Source organism: Melanostigma gelatinosum, assembly GCF_949748355.1.
Source record: "Melanostigma gelatinosum genome assembly, chromosome: 15".
NCBI lineage: Eukaryota > Metazoa > Chordata > Actinopteri > Perciformes > Zoarcidae > Melanostigma > Melanostigma gelatinosum.
In genome coordinates this window covers 23,065,529-23,092,093 of record NC_136648.1, presented here as the reverse complement: position 1 = coordinate 23,092,093, position 26,565 = coordinate 23,065,529, and the positions used below count along the sequence as shown (strand labels likewise).

General features: G+C 42.9%; 1 protein-coding gene across 1 annotated transcript in view; it reads left to right on the top strand.

Moving 5' to 3' along the window:
• Window positions 1-26,565, top strand: part of LOC306788787 (uncharacterized protein) — a 121,367-nt gene that overhangs the window by 68,134 nt on the left and 26,668 nt on the right. The window contains exon 7 of the mRNA XM_079284442.1: window positions 25,829-26,184. Coding sequence (XP_079140568.1) covers window positions 25,829-26,184 — 356 coding nt within the window. The remainder of the gene's footprint in view (window positions 1-25,828; window positions 26,185-26,565) is intronic.

Genomic DNA, 26,565 nt, shown 5'->3' with positions numbered 1-26,565 from the left:
GAAATTATTTTGACAGTAGACGAGGCTAAATCAGAGCGAGGCAGGACCGAGGGGACGTTGTCTGGAACGGTGGCCGAAGCGCCAGGAACGCAGAGCTTCACGATGCCAGCGCTGAAGATAGAGGATGAGGGGTCCAGAGGAGGGAGGCCAAGGGAGGACGGACATAAAGTGGGAGGGTCATTAGGGAGTGCAGGACAAAGCCCCAGCAGCCCCCTGTCTTCCCACTCTTCACCTTCCTCTACATTACCTTCCCCTTCTATCTCACTCGGGACATCCTTCCCGAATTCTGTGCTGGACCGTAAACTCACATCAAACTCTAACTCTGGACAAAATGATCTGCAACAAAACTATTCAGGCAGCAAAGGTGGATTTTACATCCAGGGATCTCAAGTGTCTGCCCAAGGCCAGGGCATGCTTCCTCCTTCAATGCAGGCCTCAGGGCAAGTCGAGAGAAACACATTGGACCCTTGCTTCACCGGAAGCACCAGATCAAGTCCTGGGAATACAGAGGATGAGGAGAAATCTTCTACGTCTCGAGGCCTACTCGGAAGTCTGAAAGAACATTCAGTTGCAGATCTAATTAATAAAACGCTCAAGCCATCTTCAGGAAAGCAAAGTGTTGATATACGACCTGCTGGTACTGCTCCTTCTGCTGCTGACCGAACAGGCCTACCACCACCCTCAGCCAACATTGATGTTGGAGTGGGTGGTGTTTTGGAGTGTAGGGTGGAAAGAAAAAACTTAAGCCATACTGAAAAGGGGAGGACAGGGTCATGTTCTTCACCTAGCAGAGGCGTAACAGGTGGGGTTGCAATTCATGGCCAGTCACAGGATCTAAGCTGTGTTGGGGACAGGAGGATGAGATCATGTACTGCCTTAAGCGGAGAGGCAAAAACTAGCCACAGCAGTGAACTGCCACAGCGGACCGCAGTGAGACGGGCAATGTCTGACTGTTCACACCTGTCTGTTCCCACGGTGGTGGCCGGAACGTACCCCACCGGTATGGGAGGATCGCCAGTGATGATACCCAACGCCATGTTGGGAACAGCATGCTCGCCCAGGGCACCCTACCCACATGTGGCTGTCCGGCGCTCGCTCACAGTCACGGGCGGCACAGAGGCCGCAGCTGCAATGGCAACGATGATGTCATCACCGTTAATGACGTCAGCTGTATTGCCATCATCCCCACCTCCAAGGAGGCATCATGGGAGCTGCGAGACCAATTTTTTACTTCCTGTGCCACTTCCTGCCGGAATGTCCATGAACAGCACCCAAGATAGCAAACTGAACACAACAGGTAAGTTTCTCCTTGTGTGCGTATGCATCTGTTAGGATAGATGTGAGAAGACATAGAGTAGATTTACCAGTTGAAAGTTTCCCTAACCTGGTTCCAGGCCATGCAACCTTGTTTACCGTGATACAGAGCATTCATCATGAGCAGAGGGTTTGCAGCTGAAATGGCTGTTAGACGCTACATGTGTGCTGCTGAAAAAAAGGGAGGGTGTTGACTTTTACGCAAGCTTGCTTCACAATCAACAATCTCCGCCAGCATCAAGCACCAGTCACAGTTCTTGCAGTCTCTATCAATGGTATCTCTGTCGTCAAGGTAGCACCAATGTGTAATTTTGAGGTGCACATTAGCCACAGCCTGTAGGCTCTGTTGCTACGCCGTAACCCCTTTTACTTGCAACTGTAAATCAAGCTTTAAATTCAAGCCGCTCGCTTACAACCGGATTGTAAGCTGTTCCAGCTTTTACGTTGCTCTGCCTTCATCTTCATAAGGGGCTGTGTAGCATGTGAATGTCATGATTATACAGCTACGCTCATGACTGCCCGCAGTTCTTTCTTTGTCCTTCCCGCCGCTGCACTTTGCCTCAGCACATCCATGGCATTACAGCAGTTTGGCTAAGTATAGGTTGTTGGATGCACCTTCTTTTCCAATAGAAGCTATGTCTAAAACGTGGTGTAGTTTAGAATATCAATATGAGGCTGCCACAGCGCTGGTTGCCACTGTGCGTGCAACACTCTGTGGCATGGTGCTGTTAGTGGCACTGACTATTCTTCACGTGCATCCTTTCAGTCCCAATAGAGGCTGTTAACACTGCTTCCCACCACCATTATCCTCCTGTGGATATACATTCTGTTTCTCTGTGTTCATGTCTGGTGGACATGCATTGATATTGATTCTCTCCTCACTCACTATATTTAAATGTCACTTAAGGACAAAAACAGAGCCTTGCTGCCAAAGTAACAAATTTTTATAGGTCTATTAATTTATGGTTTTGTACTCACTATGTAGTCTCTCAGTCATAATGTAGCAGCAAATAAACTGGTTGACATGCCGTGCTAATTAAAGAAAAGAGCCAAAATGACCGTGGTAAGCAGACATTTTGATTACGATGGTCTAATGATCTAAACAGCATCAGCATAGGAATGATTCTGTCCCGAGCTTTGTGATCCATATAAGGGGATGATCACTGATCACTATAAGCTGTTTACACTGTACATGGACTTTACTGTGGGAACAGCTGAATACAAGCTTTGATTTAATAGTTGCTGGCTTGAGTTTGGAATACAGTTTTCTTTTTTTTTTTTAAATAACATAGTATACACACACATGTGCAAAAATATTGGGGGCTTCCCTTTTCAACAAATCAATATTTAGTTTGTGTTGGTTTTTAAATAATTGAGAAAACAACTGCAAGGAAAAGCACAAGAATCAGTGTTAAGGCCTCTTTAACACTGCTGCCATGCTAGCCATTGATCATTGGACTGAGTGAGCTTTAATGAGACATTAGTGATTTTTTAGAAAAGTTCTGATCACACTTATGCATACTGTGTGCTTGGTTGGTTCTGAGACAGTGTACGGAATTAGGACAAATTTAGGAAAAGAAGAAGAATATTTTGGGAAATTCAATTTTTCCACTTTGTTGTAATTCATGACACATGTAGGCCACAAATACACCCACAGGCACAAACAGAGCCTATAGACATGCATTAGTGGAGAGATGTCAGAGCAAGGTGGTTGTCACATAGTCGGCGAAAATTTCCACACTTTGTACACATGGGACTTGAACCAGCCACCCTCCGGTTCCCAAGTCTACAGCCTGAGCTTCTTTATTTCCATTATGTCAAAGGTTAAACATGTTAATCGTCATCTCCTCCTCTGATCGGGGCTTTAATGAGCTAAATGGGAAAATGGGTTTTTCCAGGTTTCATTTCATGAATGTCACATTCATTTCCACGTACTTGTGTCTCATTGAGTTCTTTGAATTGACCAATAGACCAATTCCAAGACAAACATAGGGTATTTTCACAAATTGAGGTTGATAGAACTGACATCAAGAGGGGAAGTGTGCGAAGGCAGCTGGCAGAGGATTGTGGGAGAACCAGCTGCAGGGCTTATATTTTAAAATGGTTTTCACAGTTTGGATTATTGACGTCTTTATAGCCGAGTTAATGAGAGAGGAATTGTAATAAAATGTATGTTTCTCTGCCTCCATCCATCCATCCAGCCACGCGTTCTGTTTTTCAGACTGCAGCTGACAGAGAAAGCTGGGGCATTGATTAGACATAGACTCTGACTGTACTCATTCAGATATAGAGCAGCTATTTCTGGCAGCGTGCGTGAGCGCACGTGCACATGTGTGTGTAGGTGAACAGCTTCCACTGACGTGAATCATACAGATTTTTACAGTCACGTGCCCCCACAGACACAACAGGCAGTGTGTTCCGTTAGCACAAACAGATAGAAATAGATCACAGCTGCACAACAATACACACAGAGAAGAACACGGGGGGTCTTGAAGCTTGAGCTAACAGGGAAAACAGTGATAATACAACCTGTTCATTGGACAGAAGGGCTCAGGTACCTGCAGTCCTCATTTGAAACACATGTTGGAGTCAGTGATTTGTCCTGTATGTTGTCTCTATGGGCACGTTCTCACTCCCAACTCACCAAAGATTGGTTAGTGGCCCTGCGCTTCAAACTGTGACGCTCTAGGTTCCCCTGTAGCATCAGCTGTAGAGTAGAGTTTGGAGGGGCAGAGGTTTCTGCTATTAACATGCATAGTGTTTTGTTCAAAATAAACTGACATGTTCACAAGAAAACGCACAGTTTCCGCTTGTTACCAGACGTCAATCTCCGGTTCTGAAAAGTGAAGCCAATGCTGAAGTGCATTCTCACCTCATAATGTCCATCAGGGGGCGACTCCTCTGGTTGTATAGAAGTCTATGAGAAAATGACTCTACTTCTCTCTTGATTTATTACCTCAGTAAACATTGTAAACATGAGTTTATGGTCTCAATCTTGTTGGGGGTCAAATCAGGCCCACCGTGAGAGCAAGCCGAGCGCACGTGGTGCTGCAACCCTCTGCAGCCCCACGGCGCTAAAAACGTCACCGAAACTGGTTTACAATTAAAAGGAATTTAATCCTACTGATGCAAATACAAGTATACAGTGAAGTACACTACTGCTATGGAATATGAAAACAAAATAAAACCCCGTGCAAAAAACTGAACTCAGCTCCTCAGCTCGTAAAAAACTCGTCTGACCGCTGAGAGCTATCACGTGAGAACAGAAAAAGTCTTACACATTCAATGACTGTCAGTTATTGCTTAACCCTTCTATGATAAACATTGTATAATAAAGATAAGACTTTGCACCTTTTGGCGAAAGCTTCATCCAAAACACTTATGATTGTGACTAATTATAATTCTTAATTATTAAACAATTTTAGTCTAACTTCTAAACACACAGTTCTACACTCAAATTTCCTACAATTCCCCCCTAACCCCAATGCCCCGGAAACCCCTCCCCTACTCAATCCAGGGAGAGGTTCCCTATCTAATTAAACAGTGGCAAACAACAATTCATGCATACAGATATCGTTTCAAGTACCCCTATCCGATCTGATTCACCCTACTCTTGCCTCTCTAACCCAAAAACAATCGAGTCCGTTGAAGTCTACTGTCTTCCAGGTGATGGGGCTGGTGGGGTCAGGATACAATCTGTAGGCTAGAGAAAAAATACTGAGAAGCCTTGACTGTTCTTTTACACTTGACAATTACATTTCTTAATCCTTACACCCTAAAATCCCATTATAACCCAATAAAACAAAAAAATCTCAAAATACTCATCCAAAACAATCCGTCTATTTCCCAAATTTCCAATATCTCACCGGATGTGTTTTAGAAGTCCATCTGGGCCTTATCAGGTCCTTCAGGATCTCCAAGAGGATGGTCAGGAACTGCTTGTCAAGTTCCGCTATGGCACCGCTGGTGGCCTCATCTAGACTGTGGCCATCAGAAGCTCCAATTCTTCCTCATCCTCGACACATAACTGGCTGCCCTGTATTTGCGTCTGGCTAATCGTTGAAGCAATAAACCCCTGTAGAAGTCCACGGATGCAAGGGAAACCACATCCACAAACGACTAGGAGGCCTACGATGACAACACACAGAGTAATTACGATTGACAAAAATCTATTTTTCCATTTGCCAAACATACCCTCCAACCAGTCGGTGAATGGATTAGTGACACCAGAGTTGTCCGCCAGCTCTTGGCTGAGTGCTGTCAATCCCGCCAGCGCCCTGGTCACCGATCCATCAGGAGCTGTGTTGTTTGGAATGAAAGTACAGCAAGCAGTCCCAAACATCTGGCAAACGCCACCTTTCTCTGCTAAAATCATATCCAATGCCATTCTGTTCTGCAAGGTCATTAAACTAGTCTTCGCCAGCTGCGCATGCAGTCCTGATATGGCGTCCCTGGTGAAGTTTACAAAATGCTGTTGGTTATAGTAAATGTAGTTGATCCAATCAACCTTTTTATTAATCGTTACCCACCAGAAAAATGCTGATTCAAAACCGGCAGCCACTTGATTTCTCGCTTTGAATTCATTCGGCAGCCCCCTTGGCACCCCTATGACATCTATGTACACTTGGTCATCAAAATCTCCCTTCGGGCTATCGGCACCTCTCTTGGATCTTCTGTTAACATGTGGGCGTGGAGAAATTAGTTCCTTATACGTTGCGTTATTGACAGGCAAGATATAGAATGGCAATATAAGTTGCACCAATGCGCATCTACCTGTCCAATCTTTAGGCAGGATTGGATATATTGTTCTCTCTCCACACCACCACCTTAAATCAGCTCTGGGTGCCGTCTGTCTTAACACGCTGTTATATAGATAGTCATTAGCATTGTGAATGTTGCTACAATAATACTGCCTACATTGGGCCCCTTAGCTGTATCTGAGACTATACAATCAAATGGACCCTCTGAAACCTTGAACAGGGGTGGGGTATTATATTCTACAGGTGGGTAATCCCAATGTAGCCCCTGACAAGTGTGATGAAGGGGCAAAGCTTCATCAGTAAACAGAGTTAAAATACAACTAAATTCAGGGCTTAGGGGTCTAATTCTTGAAGGAACTGGTGTTGCTAGGGGTTTAGGTCCTGAACACACAATACAATCTGTACTTCTCTGACTTGAAGCCGTATATTGTACCCACCAGAGCCATAAATTCCCATCCGCCATCCCTGTTTCCACACCCGTTACATCATTCCCCGCGTCAGTCGTATGTCGAACCTGATCATCCATGATCTTTTTGACAGGCTTAACAATAATCCTAATGAGCCCTTGTGGGGCAGGACTATCAGTAGTTGCCTTTCCCTGTACTACGTAAAGTCCTCAGTCAGTCAATTTTGGGTTCGTTAAGGTAAGTCTTAAAGGATTACACCTACCCACCCCCTTTCTACACATGTGATAAGAAGATGGGGCATTTAACATCTTTAGTCGGTCTTTAAGGCCTGGGTTGGGGTCTTTTCCTAAACCCTCGCCGCCTGTGTTCAAAGTTGCCCATCCCCAGTCTTCACAATCACAGTCATAATATGATAACAGCTTACCATACTTATGTGTGGTGGGCCCACACTGGTCAGTAATGATGCACACGGTCTTGGTCATCCAACCGTAGGTGTGTTCATACTTGGGACAGGAAACTACTTCACAGAAGTCGAACTGGACCATTGATGTTGTACCTTCTTTGAACGTAAGAGTGAGAGTTACATTTTCATAGGTGAGTGTCGTCAGGGAAGCCTCTCTCCGTGGTCGGGGATCGGTTTGATTAGTTACTGAGGCTAAATTTCGAATCTCGACGTAGTCATGCATATGTTCTGGTTCCTGTCTGTGTTTAATTCCCCATACTAAGAGGGAAACTGCTGAAATCAGGAAGAAAAATAATTACAGACTTCCATAACCCCCTGAACCTAGAGTCTCCGAATGGAAGCCCTCGCTTAAACTGTGGGGGAAACATCATTTTCAGTACTGTCTAACCCCTCTTTTGGGGTATCTTCAGCTTCAAATTTTGCCTGTTTGATGTTCAATCCTGTCTCTGTGAGTGTCTTACTAGTTACCTTCGCTGCTGCGCAGTGAGTGAGGTGGTGCCAAGTAGCTCCCGTTTTACCTTTTACCTTTACTGCATGTGAGGTTGCCAATACTACCTCCCATGGACCGGTCCACCTAGGTTCACTCCACTTGCGCTTGTGGACTTTTATCCACACCAGACTGCCTGGTGACACGACAGGAGCCTGCTTCCTTTCGTCAGCTGCTGCTTCTGCTTCTGCGTTTGTCACCTGAGAAAACAAAACTCGGCTCATGTTTGTTAGCGCTCTTGTATATTCCTCAATTTCTAGGGTTAACAAGTCTAGGCTAGGACCATGACTGAGTTAGAAGACTTGGATTGTGCGGTATTTCAATTCAAAAGTTGTGGTTTATCATGATGTCATTAAATCTCAAATGTGAGTAGCACCTATACTGAAAACTGTTCTAAATGTGGATCTACAAAAAATGTTTTACACATTACCATATCCCCCCTTTGCCACAATATCTCTGCTGTAGGAGATCACATGGCAATCATCTATGTATCTTGGCTATACACTGAACCTCCCATGGTCCTGGTGATAGCATGGGCATCTGTTGATGTCTCATGAGAGGAGGTCCAGATGGTCCTGGTCTTGGGTGCTGCTGATGTTGTGGTGCTGCACTGAACGGTCCTCCTGGTCTTTTATGTGGGCAATCTCTCACCCAATGACCTTCTCTCCCACATACGTAGCACCCTCCTCTACTGTTCTGCAGAGCTTGACTAGAGATATACCGACTCAACACATTTAAACCTGGGAGAACAAACAACCTGCAGCCACTGGGTCAAGTTCTGAGAAAACACGTATTTTATTCTGCGCAGGTGCATCAGCTTAAATAGACAGTCACATGACACACTCACACCTGAAATGCATTGGCAATAATTGGGAGCACAATCAGTTGCTTCAATTAACACCCCCACTTGATTACACATTATTGACAACCATAAATCATACAAGGGGAAAAACATGGAAACCAACTGCACTTAACTGCACTTAACTGGCTATGCCCCAAACAAGAACATGGAAAAAGTAAGTAGCTTTGCTTTAGTAGCTGGTTTTGTCATCAGGTCAGCTACCATCCGGTCTGTTGGGCAATACTCCAAACATACTTTACAGTCATTAACAGTTGATCTCACAAAATGGTATTTTATATCAATGTGCTTACATCGCTGTCTGCTCACTGGATTCTTGGCTAATGCAATTGTACCTTGGTTATCTTCAAAACTCTTAGGTACATCATACAGACAGTCATCAAGATGTTCAAGCAGTTGAGATAAGTAAAGACACTCTTGTGTGGTTGCGGCCAACGCCATATACTCTGCCTCACAAGTTGACAGTGCTACCGTTGGCTGCTTTTTGGTCTTCCAGGAAATCAGAGGACCATTCTCACTCAGACTAACACAATAACCAGTTGTACTGCGTCTGTCAGTTGCATCACCTGCCCAATCTGCATCACTGTAAGCAAACAACCTCAGCTCATCACATTTTCTGTAACACAACATTTTGTCATTTGTGCCCTTCAAATATTTCAGTACATGCTTAACAGTTGTCCACTGCTCTTCTGTCGGCTCACTGAAATGCTGTGACAGTCTGCTTACAACAAAGCTCAGATCAGGTCTGGTGCATGAGGTTAGGTAGATTAGGCTACCCACTGCCTCTCTGTATTTTCTGGGGTCACCTAGCTTCTCATCAGTGTAATGCAGCTTTGGTTCACAAGGTGTTGACCTGGGCTTACAATCCTGCATATTAAACCTGTCAAGCAGCTTGTCAACATAGCTCTGCTGTGACATGGTCACACATCCATTACACTGGTCAAACGTGATACCAAGAAAATTCTTCAGTCTGCCCAAATCTTTCATCTGGAACTTCACAGCAAGCATCTTTTTTTACTGCTTTTAAAGCACTCTCATCACTGGCTGCAATAACCAGGTCATCAACCCAGATCAGTAGGATCACCTTGTCATGTTCCGTTTCTCTCTCATAAACACAGTGATCGGCTGGATTCTGTACAAACATATTTTCACATAGATAGTCATGCAACATTATGTTCCAGTTTCGACCTGATTGTTTAAGCCCATATAGTGACTTCTTTAGTCTACACACCATCTTCCCATTTGTCTGAGATTTTACATCATAACCCTCTGGCTGTTCCATGTAAATCTCACAATCAATTGGTGCATGTAAGTAGGCGGTTTTAACATCCATCTGATGTAGGATCAGATCCTCCTGGGCAGCTTTCTGCATCAACACTCTCACACTAGTCAGGTCGGCAGTAGGAGAAAACGTTTCTCCATAATCTACACCCATCCGTTGACTGTATCCCTTGGCTACATAGCGGGCCTTGTACTTGTCAGATCCATCAACATTGGTTTTGAGAGTATACACCCATCTACCCCCCACTGCTTTCTTGCCCTCAGGTAAGGTGGTCAGAGTAAATGTGTTGTTATCCCTCAGTGCCTTCATCTCCTCATCCATTGCATCTATCCACTTACTTGAGTTGGATGAAGACACAGCATCTCTGAACGTCTGCGGTACATTACAAACCATCCTGTAGCAATAATCAATGTTGATCTGAGCCTGATCACTCTCTATCCCATAGAAGTCTGGCCTCCTCCTCTCTCTAGCAGGGTATCTCCATGGAGACTGGGATTCGGGCTTGACTCCACCTGTCTGTAGGCCTATCTGGCTTGGACCTGGCCTAGCTTCTGGGATGTCGTTCTGCTCGGGTTTGTCAGGGTCAGGTCTGGTTGCGTTAGACTGCACACCAGTGTCATCGTCGGACATGTCATCAGTCTGCTGTCCCTCAACACAGGACATGAACCTCACCAGTCGGTGCTTCATCACCTTCCTGCTGTCAGGGTAGTAGACCATATAGGCTGGACTGTTCTTGTCATAACCAACGAAGATGCCCTTGTCAGACCTTGACTCTAGCTTCTTCCTGTCCTGCCTGTAGGCGTAACATACAGTACCAAACTTCTGCATCCTGGAGACATTAGGTCTCCTTCCTGTCAGCATAAAGTAAGGTGTCTCTCTGGTGCGGTTGTTGAAACATCTATTCCTCACCACTGCTGCTGTCTGGACCGCATACGGCCATAGCTCCTTGGCTAACTGGCTCTCCAAGAGCATACATCTCGCCATGTCAAAAAGGGTTCTCCAGTTACGCTCAGCAGTGCCATTCTGGTGTGGTGAGTATGGTGCTGATGTTTCATGTCTGATTCTATTCCTACGCAGTAGAGCTTGGTAACCCTGCCCTGTGAACTCTGTACCATTGTCAGACCTGATACACTTCACTTTCCCATATGGGGCTGTGTCGGCTAGAAACCTCTCTGTGGCTTCTACAGTGTCCCTCTTGTACTTTAGATAGTACACAAACACTGCACTTGAATAGTCGTCAGTAAAGGAAAGTGCATACCTATACCCTTCCTTGGACTCTGGGTCAATGGGGCCTGACAAGTCAGTGTGAACCAGCTCTAAGGCTGATTTGGCCCTCACATCAGGCTTCCTGTTTCTGCTCTGAGTGAACTTGCCCTGAGTACACACTTCACATATCATGGATTTGGACGCTTTACCCCTGATTGACATTCCATCCACAACATTCTCTAACTTCATGACATCATCAAAATTACAGTGCCCCAAAATCTCGTGCCACGTCTGAATATCATGACAGCTCATACATTGATCATCACAGTCATTGTTTACTGACACAGTAGGCAAATAGAACAGTCTGTTATGCTCATAAATGAGGAAGCGCGTACCGTCTCTATACTGCAAGACGTTTTCTCCTTCCTTGAAGATCACCGTTGCCCCACTATAAGTTGCAGCTCTCACGGAGAAGATGTCTTGGGGATACGAGGGGATGTACAGCGCCTGCTTCAGTGTGGTACTGAGGTGCCGCCCCCTGCTGTCGATCAGACACACCTCGGCGTCTCCTCTGCGCTCCGCGACCCCCGTGCAGCTTGTGCCATCGGCCAGCTCCACGCAGTGCGTCTCGGACTGGAATCGGTCATCGAAGTTCTTGAACTTCGCCAGGTCAGTGATGATATGCGCCGTCGCACCGGTGTCCACCATCAAGCCCTTTCTGGTGACACCGCTTCCTGGCTCGCTGGTCACCAGCTTGAACACGAAGGTGTTGTCATCCATCTCCTCGGACACTCCACGCGCGTTGTCCCGCTGCCACTGTCGCCATCCTCCTCGCCGTCCGGTACTCTCGCCCTGGCCGTACCACTGTTGACCACGCTGACAGTCTCTTACCTTGTGACCTCTCTGGCCACAACGGAAACACACAATGTCCCCGCTCTCGGTGCTGCGTGCACCTGCGCCTGCTGGGGCAGCCCTCCTTGGATGCGCCTGGGCCCTCATGACATTGTCGTCGGCCGCAGCTGTGCGCATACCTTCAGTGCTCTCATAACTGCGCAACTTAGTCTTGAACTCCGCAAAAGAGAGAGTCTCATAACTTTGAGTGATAAAAATGGAAAAAGGCTTAAATGAGTCTGGCAGCCCCTTCAAAATCATTGCAACCAATAGTCCATCGCTTAAAACCTCTCCAGCATTACGCAGCGCTGTGATCGAAATCTCAGCACGTATGACATAGTCAGTCACACTCTCACTACTCATCTTTTGCAAAGAAGTCAGTTCTGTATACAGGCATACAATGCGGGGCTTACCCTTGCCTGCATAATAGTCACGCAAAATCCTGAGCGCTCCACGCCCGTCATCCGCTGCCTCTCGCATGACCAGAGACAAACTTTTGTCATCAAGGAATTGGATCAGTTCCGCGTACGCTTCCGCGTTCTTCGCCGCATCCTCAGCCAGTGCGTTTTCTTCTGCGCCATCGGCGGGCTGATTCAAAATGGTGTCCTTCAGTTTCTGCAACCGCAGATGTCCCAAAAACTTCGTCTCCCACAGTTCATAGTTCTTTTCGTCCCCATTAAAAACAAGACGAGACCAACGTGAACTCGTATGTTCGCTCATGGTGCTGGCACTCCAATCCGTGAGATACGCACACAAGCAAATGTCTCTCAGTGGCTACTCACGCCGGATATCTCTTCGCACAAACGTCTAACGCATCTGGGCCCATAACCTGTTCTGCAGAGCTTGACTAGAGATATACCGACTCAACACATTTAAACCTGGGAGAACAAACAACCTGCAGCCACTGGGTCAAGTTCTGAGAAAACACGTATTTTATTCTGCGCAGGTGCATCAGCTTAAATAGACAGTCACATGACACACTCACACCTGAAATGCATTGGCAATAATTGGGAGCACAATCAGTTGCTTCAATTAACATCTACCTACAGGACCTTCATGCCCCCCTTTATAGTTACCTCTCCCTCTGTTGGATGCTCGTGCACGTCCTCTGCCTCTGTAATGTGGTGGAGGCTGGTAGTACACCACTGTGGGGGCTGGTACTGCTGGATTTTGGGGCTGTTGTGTGTAATGCTTAATTAAAACTAAAGTCAGAATGTAAGCTTAAAGATCATAGACAATGGATATCTCTAAAAAAAAAAACTATTGTTGTAATTTATCGCTTAATCTGGGTGGCGTACCTCTTTTAATATTATAAAACTATGCTGTGATTTCCTTTCTAAGCCACCAGATGTCAGACTGTTTTAGTACTAATGTAATTACAGATTCGAAACACTAGGTTGTTATTCTCTAGCAGTTACTCCTCCTGGCCGCTAGGTAGTGGAGTTGCTTTCTGGCGTTTTCTTCTTCGTTTTTCTAGCTTTGTTGACAGGAAGTTATGCTTTCTGTACCGGATGTTATGCTAACAGATATGCTAACAGCTATGCTAACGACAAAAACGGAGATCTAATAAAGGATACGCACACACACATTTCACCAAAATCCCACACTTTAATTCCACTCATACGCCCTCTGTCCCCTCTCACAATCCACCGGTTATTTTCTTTATAAGCACCTTTATTTTATATTCACAGTACAGCAAAGTCCGAAGCTACTCGTAGCTAACGTTACCTTCCCACACAGCGGCAACAGATCATGCAATGTTATTCAGCCGTTAAACACTGCTAGAACGCAGACTAGTCACACGTATTATTGGACTTATTGTCCGGTTTTATTTAACCTTAAATCCTCTGGTTTAACAGGCTATCTAGCTTCCCCAGACCCGAAGATGACCATGCATGCTTTCGCGAGTTTCACTCTAGCAAAAGGCAAACACTACCTCAGTTCGCCTGGATACACTAAATGCCTTATTATTCTATTTCTCCGAATCACCCACACGATCGCTATTTTAATACACGGCAAAAGCAAACCGAGAGAGTCTTCCAGGATCGGAAGCTAACTCCCGCTAGCCTTAGCTTCTCCTAAACAGTTTATCGAGCCCGACCCAAAACACGTGGACAAAGCCTACAAAGAATTGCAATTCTAAGCCCCTCAAAGCCACGATATTTCAGTTAGCCAAGCAAAAAAAAACTGCTTTTAAACACGTTATCTGCAAGACCCAGCAATGCACATGCTAAGCCAGAGAGTCTCTCAGAATGTGCACGCTAGTTTAGCCTAGCAGACGACTGTTCATTGATTCCAATGCGGTGATTTTTTATGACGGCGCTGTATTCTCTTTAATCTCTTTAATCTCTGTATTCTCTCGACCGGTCCCCTTAGCGCACCATACAAGTATACTGCAAATTGTAATTTACTCAGTTCAATAAGGCTTGCGCTGTCTCTTTGTTCGCTCCTCACCGGAACACAGCCACGCTCAGCAGTTAGCAACGCCGGTCGACCACATCTCCGCTAAATTGTCCTAATCTAACGAGACAGACTTCATTAAAAGGTGATGTTCTTACCTTTATTTGTGGCGCCCGGAGATATCGATGACCGATGCCGTTCCTGCACGTGTCTCGTCCCGAGAGGAGTCCTGCCGCGGTCGCCAAATTTGTTGGGGGTCGAATCAGGCCCACCGTGAGAGCAAGCCGAGCGCAACCCTCTGCAGCCCCACGGCGCTAAAAACGTCACCGAAACTGGTTTACAATTAAAAGGAATTTAATCCTACTGATGCAAATACAAGCATACAGTGAAGTACACTACTTCTATAGAATATGAAAACAAAATAAAACCCGCGTGCAAAAAACTGAACTCAGCTCCTCAGCTCCTAAAAAACTCGTCTGACCGCTGAGAGCTATCACGTGAGAACAGAAAAAGTCTTGTAAAATAAACCACCCACATCCGGTTTGAAGCTCCTCCCCTTCCGTAATCGCCTGCCTCAATGACTCTCTTTCCCTGAGTTCTTACACATTCAATGACTGTCAGTTATTGCTCAACCCTTCTATGATAAACATTGTATAATAAAGATAAGACTTTGCACCTTTTGGCGAAAGCTTCATCCAAAACACTTATGATTGTGACTAATTATAATTCTTAATTATGAATTATTAAACACTTTTATTATAACTTCTAAACACACAGTTCTACACTTAAATTTCCTACAATCTCTAGTTTCAAGTCTTCTTCAATACAGCATGATGTTCATTGAGTACATTATGGTCGATTTAGAGTATACGAGACTATGAAGCAGGATGTGCCTTAGGGCAGGGGTTCTTAACCTTTTTGACCTCGGGGCCCAACTTTTCAAGTACAAAGTGTCCCGGGGCCCACTCTTACTATATGCATCAAAAGTGTCAGACAACCTGTAGGTCATACAGAAACAAGCATTGGGCCTTTGGAGTCAGTAAAAATTTAAGATTTTTGTCTGCATAAAATAAAAAAGTATCTTTCAGTATAAATAACTGCCGGTGGCTGTATCTGTACAGGTAAAGGACAGTATATGGCTGTAACTACACTATCCGTGAACAACTGCCTCAAATTCTAAGACGATTGGACAAAGTATGACCATTCTACAGTGTTTCTTCCATGACATAACGTATATATATACGTATATATATATATATACGTATATATATACGTATATATATATACATATATATACGTATATATATATATACGTATACATATATATATATATATATATATATATATATACGTATACATATATATATATATATATACGTATATATATATATATATATATATATATATATATATACGTATATATACGTATACGTATATATATGTATATATATACGTATATATACATATATATGTATACATATATATGTATATGTATATGTATATATATATATATATATGTATATATATGTGTGTGTGTGTGTATATATGTATATATATGTGTGTGTGTTTTATATTATACTGAATATTATTATATATTATTATGTTATACTGAATTCCCTGTGAGGGTGACAAAAATAAGATGTCCTTACATGTTTGTCAAAGTGTTATTTACTGCTTTTTTCATGTTGGAATAAATGTTAAATATTTAACTGTAAAGTGAAGCTTTTTATCTGCCGGATATATAACAGAAGAAGAAGAAGAAGAAGGAGCCATTTTTTCCAACTTTACGAGAAAATTCAATAATTCAGTGCTTTGAGTATAGAAGAAGTGGTTCATATTGAAGTCATTGACTACGGTTGGTCCACTTGGCACACAAGAGCAGAAAGAATCTATTGATTTTATCCACAGAGAAACGATTGGACTGAGTATTTACATGGTAATCAGACAATAAGATTTTCCTATTGAACAGATTAGCAACCAATCAAATTGAACACCAATCCAACCTGATTAAAGAACAGTCGCTTCCCATTGAGGTGGTTACTTTTTTATAAAGATTATTAGTGGAATATTAGGGTCATGTAAACGGGCCTAACGACATGTGGTTGAAAGTTCCCAACAAAACCTCATTGGTGGGCTTCAACTTGAGATTGTTTTATTTTATTATATCTCATCTGATATCTCTGCTCCTGCTGCATTGATTTGGAACTTTGTTTGAACTGTCAATCATGAGTCCGACGATGAAACAGCAATGCTTCATCAGTGGTTCTCTTGCCTGGATTTCATTGTCTAGTAGATTTGCCACCCAGAAGAGATTAAAGACAGAAGGCCTTGGTATTCTTTGGAATAAGGCACACAGAAGAACTACAGCTGCAATGAGCATGAAACACCATCGAGTCTTTTTAGTTCCGTCCTGGAAATGAAATGGATAATATTGTAGCATATTTTCTTTGTCAGGCGCCAGGACAGTGGAGGACATTACAATTCATGAGAACAAGTAGGTGTAACTGGGAGGCTTTGTGAAGCAGCTGCAGCAAGTAACGAGTCGACATCAGCGTGATTCATTCCAGCCTGATAAAGCACCACAAAACAATGGCGTCTGACCAACAGTGAGAACAGGATGCAGAACCTGAAGAATGTATCAGAATGGGTGGCACAAGACCCGAAATCAATATGGTTAGACTTCGAATTGCAAGGATGTAACACGTTTTCATTGTCAAGCATACCATTCTTAAATAATGTTAAACGAGCATCGAGCATTAGGGACAACTTTATAATAAGTAACATCCTAAGCACATGGATAAAGGTAAAGAAGGCATTCTCCAACAATAGAAGATACTCTTTTTATGCACCGATTGTGAATAACCCCGATTTTACTCCTTCTTGCATGGACTCCGGGTTTAAAGAATGGAACACATTTGGGATTAAGGTAATAAATGATCTCTATAAAGGTGGCACTATGAAATCATTCATTCAACTTCAGGAAGAGTACGGGCTACCCAAGACTCACTTCTTCCGATTTTTACAAATACGCAGGTTCTTAAACTCTATAGCCCAATATAAGGAAGGTCATGGACCAGAGCAGATAGAGACAATCATCCACCAGGTCTGTCAGCTGAAGAGGAAAAAAATAAGTTACATTTCCCATAAACTGTTTTCTTTAAGCAATATAAGTACTCACAGCTGCAGGCAATCATGGGAACGAGATCTTAAAACTGCAATCACAGATCGCCAATGGAAAACAATCATGTTAAATAGCAAAAGAATATGTAGCAATTACAAATCCCAAGAAACTCAGTTTAAGATCATACATAAATTACAAACTACCCCATACTGCAGGAGCAAATATGACAAGGACTGCTCTGGAGTATGTGTAAGATGCAAGCAGCATGTAGGCACCTACGTGCACTTAATGTGGCTCTGCCCGGTAATTCACACATTTTGTGTTGAAATTGGTAACCAAATATCCTCCATAACACAGTGTCCTATTGAGCTCAATCCTCTACAATGCATTTTAGGCCTAGACGCTGCCTTACCTGTATGAAACAGATATAACAGAATCCTTTGTATTCTATGGTACTGCGCACGGTTATCAATCTTACAGCACTGGCTAGATGATGCAAAACCATCTGTTTCAAGTTGGCTCTATAATGTTCTTCAATTAATCCCACTGGAACGGCTCACACATGTTCTCCATGGAGACATATATGGGTTCTTCTCTGTTTGGGACCCTGTTATGGATTATATTGGAGAGGAACATGCCGAAATCATACTAAGAGGTTTTGCAATCGTGGGAACCAAGTGACTCTGAAGGAACTGTTTGTATGGTGGGATCCAAGTGACTCTGAAGGAAGAAGGTCCACAATATTTTGTTGGTCACTGTGTGTGACTGTTTGCATGGTCGGCCGCCATATTGTATGTAACTCATGTGGAGGACAATATTTGGCATATACAATGTATGGGCTGAAAAGTGGACGTGTGTAGGAGGGAGGTTTTTGTAACTTCGGGTTCCGGGGGACGCCCAGGGAGATATATTCATAATGTTTATTGGTATCTAGTGGAAGGATGATGACTTATATTTATTTACTTATTTTTGTTTTGTTCTTGTTTTTGTGTGTCAGGGATTGGTTGTTTGTGTGGTTGGCAGGTATGTTACGTACTGTTCTGTTTGTGAGTGGCATGTCGTACTCCTGTGTAAAATAAAAAGATTGAAAGAAAGGATGCAGAACCAAACTCCACACTGAGACTGACTCACAACACACTTTAGCTTTTTCTGCTTTTTCTGTTGCCTGCATGGCCACACCTGATGATCTGATTTGGACTCTGGTTTGTTCGTAACCACAGTTAAAACCAACTTAACGAAGTGCCTCTTGTCTGACGGCTGCTGTCCTAGAGAGACATGCTCCATGTCGCCGCCTTGATTGCTGGGGAAAAAAACACGCCGGCAGCAAAATTGGCATCGTTAGAGTGGAGATAGAGCAGTTGTCACGTAGCAAACGTCAGCTCAGAGGGGAAATGAGTGGACATTGGTGCACAGCGTAGGCCTGTCCAGTGTCACTGTTATGTAAGAGGTGTCTTGGTGGCAACAAAGAGCCCCTTGTCTCTTTCTGTCCCATCCCTCTGCGCCGCCGGCCGTCTGTGCTGAACCCCATCAACCTCCCGAACTCCATCTGTCCCCGTGTTTATCCTTGTCGTCTTTCTTTTGTTTTTTCCCCTCTCGCTCCGTGATCATCACATCATGAATCAGCTGTTAGCAGCATCGAAGCTGCTGACCCTGTGCTTCCTATGAGGAGGATAGATGACCCCGTGTCGTGTTTTCATGATTCTGGCACACAGATGAAGACTGAACCCAAGGACACACAGTTCAAATTCAGATTTTAAAAAATTAATAAATAATACACTTTTTAAGAAAAAATTTAATTCTCATCTGCACACTCAGGTTAAATAGAACTTGAACTAAATCTAAGAGAACATAACTTTAATGGAAACCTACTCTACACATCATGGGAGTACAGAAAACATCATTCAGCAATATAGGAATTGTAGAACTTACCATCTTGGACCCATAAAAACTAAAAGTCGGGATGTCACATTTGATCTATCTTCTTTCCACCAACATTATGGGGACTAAATCACAGGAGTACCCCTTTAAGAAGTACAAGAGTAAACTTACTTAAACCATCAAGAGTACGCTATATTTAGAAGTATCTAACCTAAAAACCAGCCCAACTCTTTTCCAATAAAGGTAGCTAGCAGCACTAGCTCCAAAAGTTGCTAATCCTAGCGAAAAAGTTGCCAAGTTGACAACACAGACAGCCCGCCACTTCAGGCCTTCCTCCAAACCCACGCCCCCAAAATGATCTCATTTCTGTGATCCACATACATGGCTACTGTTGGTACTCACAGCTGTTAACATAGCAGCTTGTGGAAAACTCGATTGACGAGCGAGCATTCAGGCCTGATGAAATTATTGGTTTATTGGTTATTACAGTCCACGTATACCAGATTTGTTTTTCCTTTTTTTTTGGTCAGAGCCTTTTTTTATTGATTGCAGTCTGCTTGTAATGGACTTTCAACAAATATTTCAAAAAAGGTTTCTAAAATAAATGACCCATCTAGCTTCTAGAAGGCATGTCATTGCCCAACAATTCACTCAAAGGCCAAGCCCTCTAAAGGCCAAAACACACAGCTGCGTATTTTATTTTCTATGTACAACCCCCATTCTACCGCCCCGCGACATTTCTCACCACTGTCCTATTCCCAACCTCGCCACCCCTGAAAAAAATAATGGGTTTTTTTCTCCAATCGTTCCCTACTTGCTACATCCTGTCTCCCGTATAGCAGCTTGACTTCCCACCTCCTCACTCCCCTCTTTCTGTGGCTGTCTCTCGCGAGCATCATGAGTGGATGGGGAGAGACTAGTTGTTGAAGTACACAATAATTCTGGAGGCTGGCTCCACAGGTGATAAATCAAGTATAAGTAGTGGGTGTCCACACATGATTTAAAACTAAAGCAGAGGTGGAAGAAGTAACGTGACTCCGATTTTTTACTGCAGTAAAAGTAGTATGCCTGACAACACAAAGAATAATTGAAAGAACACTCTTATCAGGAGTTGGTAGGCAGGTTAGGAAAGGTGCGCCATATCTCTGCGCCACAGCGAGAAAAGTGACAACAGAAAAAGTCACAAGAAGAACAGAAGAGACACTCAGCTGTGCAAGTCTCCTCCATCTGTATCACTTTTTGATTATTGTGAAAAACGTCAAATTAACCCCAACCACAGGGCACGGTGTCCTCTGACGCAACCAGGTGGGGGGGGGGGGGGGGGGTGGATAGATACGTGGGTTACTGATTGGCTAGGACAAAATAATAACGTCTTCCAAACAGAAAACGTGGACATAATCGCCTGTGATAATTGGCACAAAGATATCTTTGTTTCGCAGACATCTCACCAAGTGTAGGAGAGAAAGAGGAGCCATGAAATTTTGAAAAATGGTGAGAAATGAGTGAGGCCAGGATATAAACTTACATAACAGTCTGTGCACCTCCTCTGTCAGGGTTGGATGTGACCTCTCTCACTTGCATAATGCACAGCAATGGAATAACTGGGTTTGTCCTGTCTATCAACCAGACCCACAATGATCTGCTGGTGCGACCTACATAAAATCACCCATGTGGACGTTCAAAGCTATAAATAGCCAAAGTGCAGTTACAATTAGCATTGTTTATTTGATGTGGTTGTGTCCTACACATTAGAGAAATGTCCTCAGAAGACGCTGTCTCATTAGTCAGGTGCCTGACTGTGTAGTTTGTGCGGTAACCAAACGTTCTGTTGGTTGTCACTTTACATGCTGAGTGATTCCGTATAAACATTATCATTTAATATATATAAGGAATTCAAACCGTCAACAGAACGGATTTGTTCCAATCCCTGAAGGGGCTTTTGTTTACCTCCTGTGGCCACGCAAATGATTAATTTGTCTCTCAGAAGGAAAGGCAGAAGTAGTGTCATAATGCAAAAAAATGATCATGACCTCCAGTTCTGCCGACGCGGAAGTATCTTAAAACTTGCATTCTCTTTACTGACCAGCAGGGGGAGACTCATAGAGCGTATGAATGTTGTGGAATATTTCTGTGAATAGTCGGGAGAAGAGTGTTAAAGTGTTAACAAATCAATGTCAAATGAAACAGAGTCTGGATGAACGATCAAAGTTGTAATAGTCAATTTATTTGCTTGCAAGCAAAGAGAACACAGTCTCACAGACACATCACCGTCATCTGTTAGAGGTGCTCTGATGACACATTCAAATGCCTGGACCTTTATACCCAGCCAGCATGCTGTCACCTTGGTTCGCAAACAAGAATAAACAAGAAGAAGGAAACTAGTCAAGGCAGATGTTTTTCTTTGAAGCATAGTGTCCTGTCTTTACGATACCCTGAAGGCGCTTTATGGCCGGTTTACGAATCCCTTTGTTATCAGTTTGTCCCACAATATTTATGGAGACATCAGATGCTTCCTTTGATGTCACCGTGAACTAGTCAAAGAGTTAAGTCACAGTATTGCAGAGACGGAATAAACCTGTGAATCGTCACCCATCATAAATACCTAAAGAGGGTCATGCTCTCCCTGATGCTCATCAGGAAGTACCGTAATCTAAACATCTGTGTTGCCGTCTTTGAAGACAAATAATGCACAGGAAAACAGACACCAAGATAACAGATCACAAGACCCCTGGATCCGAAATTTACGAGACTCATTTAGAAGACACAAGGTTTTTAGTGCCTGCTCTTCTAAAACTCAAATTCCTTAACCCTAAAACAGTAGACTGACATATTTTCCCATAACATTAACTAGAATTGTGTTCATATATTTGCGGTCAAAATTGTTGATGTATGTTGACAACTTTGAAGACATTTATTAGAATTATGTTGAATCGGAGGTGAATAGGAGGTGATTTCAACACAGTTATCGACCCATCAGTGGACAGATCTAAAAATCCAAATAATAAGTGTACCTGGCAATCCACAGACATGATAAAACAGTTCATGAGTGATTTTGGTCTTGGCGATATTTGGCGATTACAGCACCCAAACTCAAGAGAATACTCATTCTTCTCACCAGTTCACCACTCATACTCACGCATTGACTTCTTCCTCAACAGCAATTCAATCATATCTAATATTTGAGACTCAAAGATCCATCCTATCATTATTAGCGACCATGCTCCCGTGACATTTATTTGGAACAGAGTTACCCTACATAAACCTATCACTAGATGGTGCTTCAATACATCTCTTCTCAAAGACCCTCAGTTTCATAGTCTTATTAAAAAAGAGTGGGCGTCCTTCTTAGAAATAAATGATTCCCCAGAGTCATCACCAACCCTTCTGTGGGAAACATGGAAAGCAGTTTTTAGAGGAATAATCATCTCATTCTCTGTTTACAAAAAAAAGAAAGAAAAACAACAAGAAGCTGAACTGGAACAACAAATCAACCGACTCAAAACCATTAATGCAAGTAACTCAACAACGGAAACCCAGAACGAATTAAGAAAGTACAAATTCCAAATAAATGAAATTATAAATAATAAAACTCAATTCCTCATACACAGACTTAGACAAGAACATTTTCACCACAGCAATAAATCTGGTAAATATCTGGCAAATCAAATTAAACGAAATAAAGAAAAAACAACAATCTCAATCATCAAGGACTCTGCAGGGAAGCCCACAAATTCACCCGATGAAATAAATAAAATCTTCAAAAGTTTTTATGCCAATCTATATTCATCTAAAAATAACCCAAATCAAGAAGACATCAATTCATTTCTCAACAGCATTGGTTAACCACAGCTTAACAAAGAACAAATCAACATACTTGACTCACCATTAACACAGGATGAACTTTTTACTGCTCTCAATCTTATGCCCAATAACAAAGCACCAGGTCCCGATGGCTTCCCTGCTGAGTTCTATAAACACTTCTGGTTCTTTCTAGCTCCACTCTTTAACAAAATGACAACTGAAATAAAACAAAATTTGCAATTTCCAGCCAACATGAACACAGCCAGTATATCACTCCTCCTCAAACCAAACAAAGATCCAACTCTTCCTTCTAGTTACCGTCCCATTTCTCTTCTCAATGTAGATATTAAAATCATCACTAAGGCATTAACTCACAGATTAGACAAAGTCACTCCATCCATAATTCATCCAGATCAAACCGGCTTTATCAAAGGTAGACATTCATCCACTAACACACGCAGACTGTTTAATTTAATCAATTACTCATCATTACAACAAACTGGTACCATCATAGCCTCCTTGGATGCAGAAAAAGCCTTCGACAGAGTAAACTGGACATTTCTCACAAGCACATTACAAAGATTTGGCTTTGGGGAATCATTTATTAACTGGCTTAAGATTCTGTACACTTCACCGTCAGCCACTGTCATCACTAATGGACAAACCTCACAAAGCTTCACACTGCACAGGGGGACTAGGCAAGGATGCCCACTCTCTCCCTCACTTTTCACCATTTTCATTGAACCGTTAGCTGCAGCTATTCATCAGAACATCTACATAAAATGAATTCAAACACTCAACACCCATCACAAGATCAGTCTCTATGCAGATGATATATTGCTCTTCCTACAAAACCCAGACTCATCACTACAGGAAACTATTAAAGTCATGGAAGCATTCTCTAATATCTCCGACTACTCCATTACCTGGAGTAAATCATCCATCCTTCCATTAGATAGTAACAGTTGGGATGGGGCAGCCCATACACCACCTATCCCTTTCTGCACAGGTGCCATCACGTATTTGGGAATACATATTTCCCCCAGGCTGTCAGAGCTGTTCACACTCAACTTCACTCCATTACTTAAAACAATAAATGACGACCTCCTCCGCTGGATGAACCTACCATTATCACTCATGGGCAGAATACCTACAGTTAAAATGACAATACTTCCTAAAATAAATTACCGATTCACAATGATACCATCTCAACCCACCCACTCCTGGTTCAAGTCGCTTGACTCAATCGTTACTCAATTCTGCTGGAAAAATAAAACACCAAGAATTAAACTGGCCACTCTACAAAAACCAAAAACACAAGGAGGACTTGAAGCTTCACATTTTTTTCACTACTCTCTGGCAAATAAACTTCAATACATTCTTAAATGGATCCACCCCAACCAATCAGACAACACATGGTTAGATATAGAACAGACAGTTTGTAAGGACATTCAGATTTCTGACTTACCATTTTTAAGCCAATCTGTCAAACGCCATCCTTGTTTCAATATACTAACAATAGCAGAAACTCTGACAGCCTGGTGGAAATTCCACAAAATCACTAACATCACTTTTTCACCTTCAAATTTTACTCCCATATGGAACAATCCTGATTTTCTAAGTCACAAGACACCTCTAAATCTCCACACATGGTCCGCTAAAGGCATCACTCATCTGAAACACATGTTCAATAATAACACCATGGTTTCATTCCCTCACTTGGTTCAGAAGTACGGCATCAGGAGCAATCAATTTTTGGAATATCTGCAACTCAAATCATCCGTTCAATCCAAACTTAACATTCAGGCCACTAACCTAGAACTACCCGCCTCAACCTCAGAATTAATTAATATCCCCTCTTCAAAAAAGTTAATCTCAAAAATATGTAGAGTAATATCACAGTCTGACAAAACATCATCCATACCATCAAGAAAATGGGAATCAGACCTATCCATCACTCCTGATGCTGATTTCTGGAACCAAATCTGCAATAACATCTACTTCATGACTAAAAATGCCAATTTACAACGAATACAATATAAAATACTTCACAGAATTCATTACACCGGGCAAAAAATGTTTCAAATGGGATTCACGTCAGATATCTGTCCACATTGCACTCAAAGCAGCCCGGATAGCTATGTTCACGCCACCTGGCACTGCACACCAGTTCATCACTTTTGGGAAGAAATAACTGAGTCACTGTCTGTCTTCCTGGGCTGCCTCGTCCCTTTATCCCCTTCACTGTGCTTACTAGGAGACATCTCAACAATACATCTGAGTAAAACAAACCGCAAATTACTCCTTGTGGCCCTAACTTTCGCCAAGAAAACTATCCTCATGAACTGGAAATCAAGGAATAATACACACATCGCACACTGGAGAAACTTAATGACAGAATATATTTCAATGGAAAATCTAACCTCATCCATCATATACAATACAACAGAACACCACTCCACCTGGTCATCCCTCACTATGTTTCTGCAAACGTGACACCACCCATTCTATTAATATTGAAATATGTATAGTATATATACCGGTGTATATATATATTTTTTTTTTGTGTGTATTTTTTTACTATTGTTGATTTCTGTTTTGTTTTTCTTGCCGGACAACCAATTGAAACCCACATACATGAACATCCATATGCACACATACTTACCTGTTTTTCATTTTTTCATTTTTTTGGTTTTGTTTTTTTAATTATTATTATTATATATATATATATATATTTTTTTTTTTTTTTCCTCCATCTCAAAAGGCTCAAGGACATTCTCACACACACACACACGCACTGACTATATGATATTTGCTGGCTTTTATCCCACTGTTCTTGTCATCCTCTTGTTGTTATGTCTATGTATTGTCTTTATAAAAAAAAAAAGAATGTCATTTTTTCTACAAATGTTTGGTAAAATGAGCTTTGATGCTGACGTTGCCATTTCTTCTCTCGCAGTGAAATCGGACAACAAGGACAAGCAGGAGAAGACGGACATCATGTCCGGCAAGGCGGACAAGTTTGACAACTTTGACAAGAAAGAGAACGACGACCAGCAGAAGAAGGACACCAGCCCGGACAAGAACCAGAAGTCTGAGAAGATCCTCAAAGACGAGGTGGAGAAGATGAACGCGGAGAAAAGCAACAAGGCCAACGAGAAGGCCGAGAAGGTGGACAAGCCGGAGAAGACCAACAAAGACGACAAGAAGGAGGAGGAGAAGAAGCTCGCGGAGAAGAAGGAGGAGAAAGGGACGGCCAAGTCTCCGGCAGGCAACGGCGGCAAGACCCTGCCGAGCCCCGACGGCAAGAGCAAGGTGGGTCACACTCGCACGCAGAGCACTGCTGTCCACACACGGTAACAGAAACAACCCCGTCACCCAGAGGTCACAGCATTCACCTCCGCCACAGCCGGTGTGTCCAACGACAGCCTGGTCAAGTGTCCTTGAGCAAGACACACACCCCTGCCTGTTCACACACATGGAGGCATCAGTGCACTGCTTCTGCTGCCTCTAACGGTCTCCTATGTGCGTGTGTGTCTTAAATTCACTCCTGAATTTTAAAAAGGCAAAATGTCCTTTCAGTAGAATTATCACAATCAGAGGATTTGTTAAATAATTGTCGTTTCTTGTCAAGTTCTATTTTGAAAACACCAGACGCAAACCATCTTGAAGAAATGGAAAGCCAGAGAGTTCCAA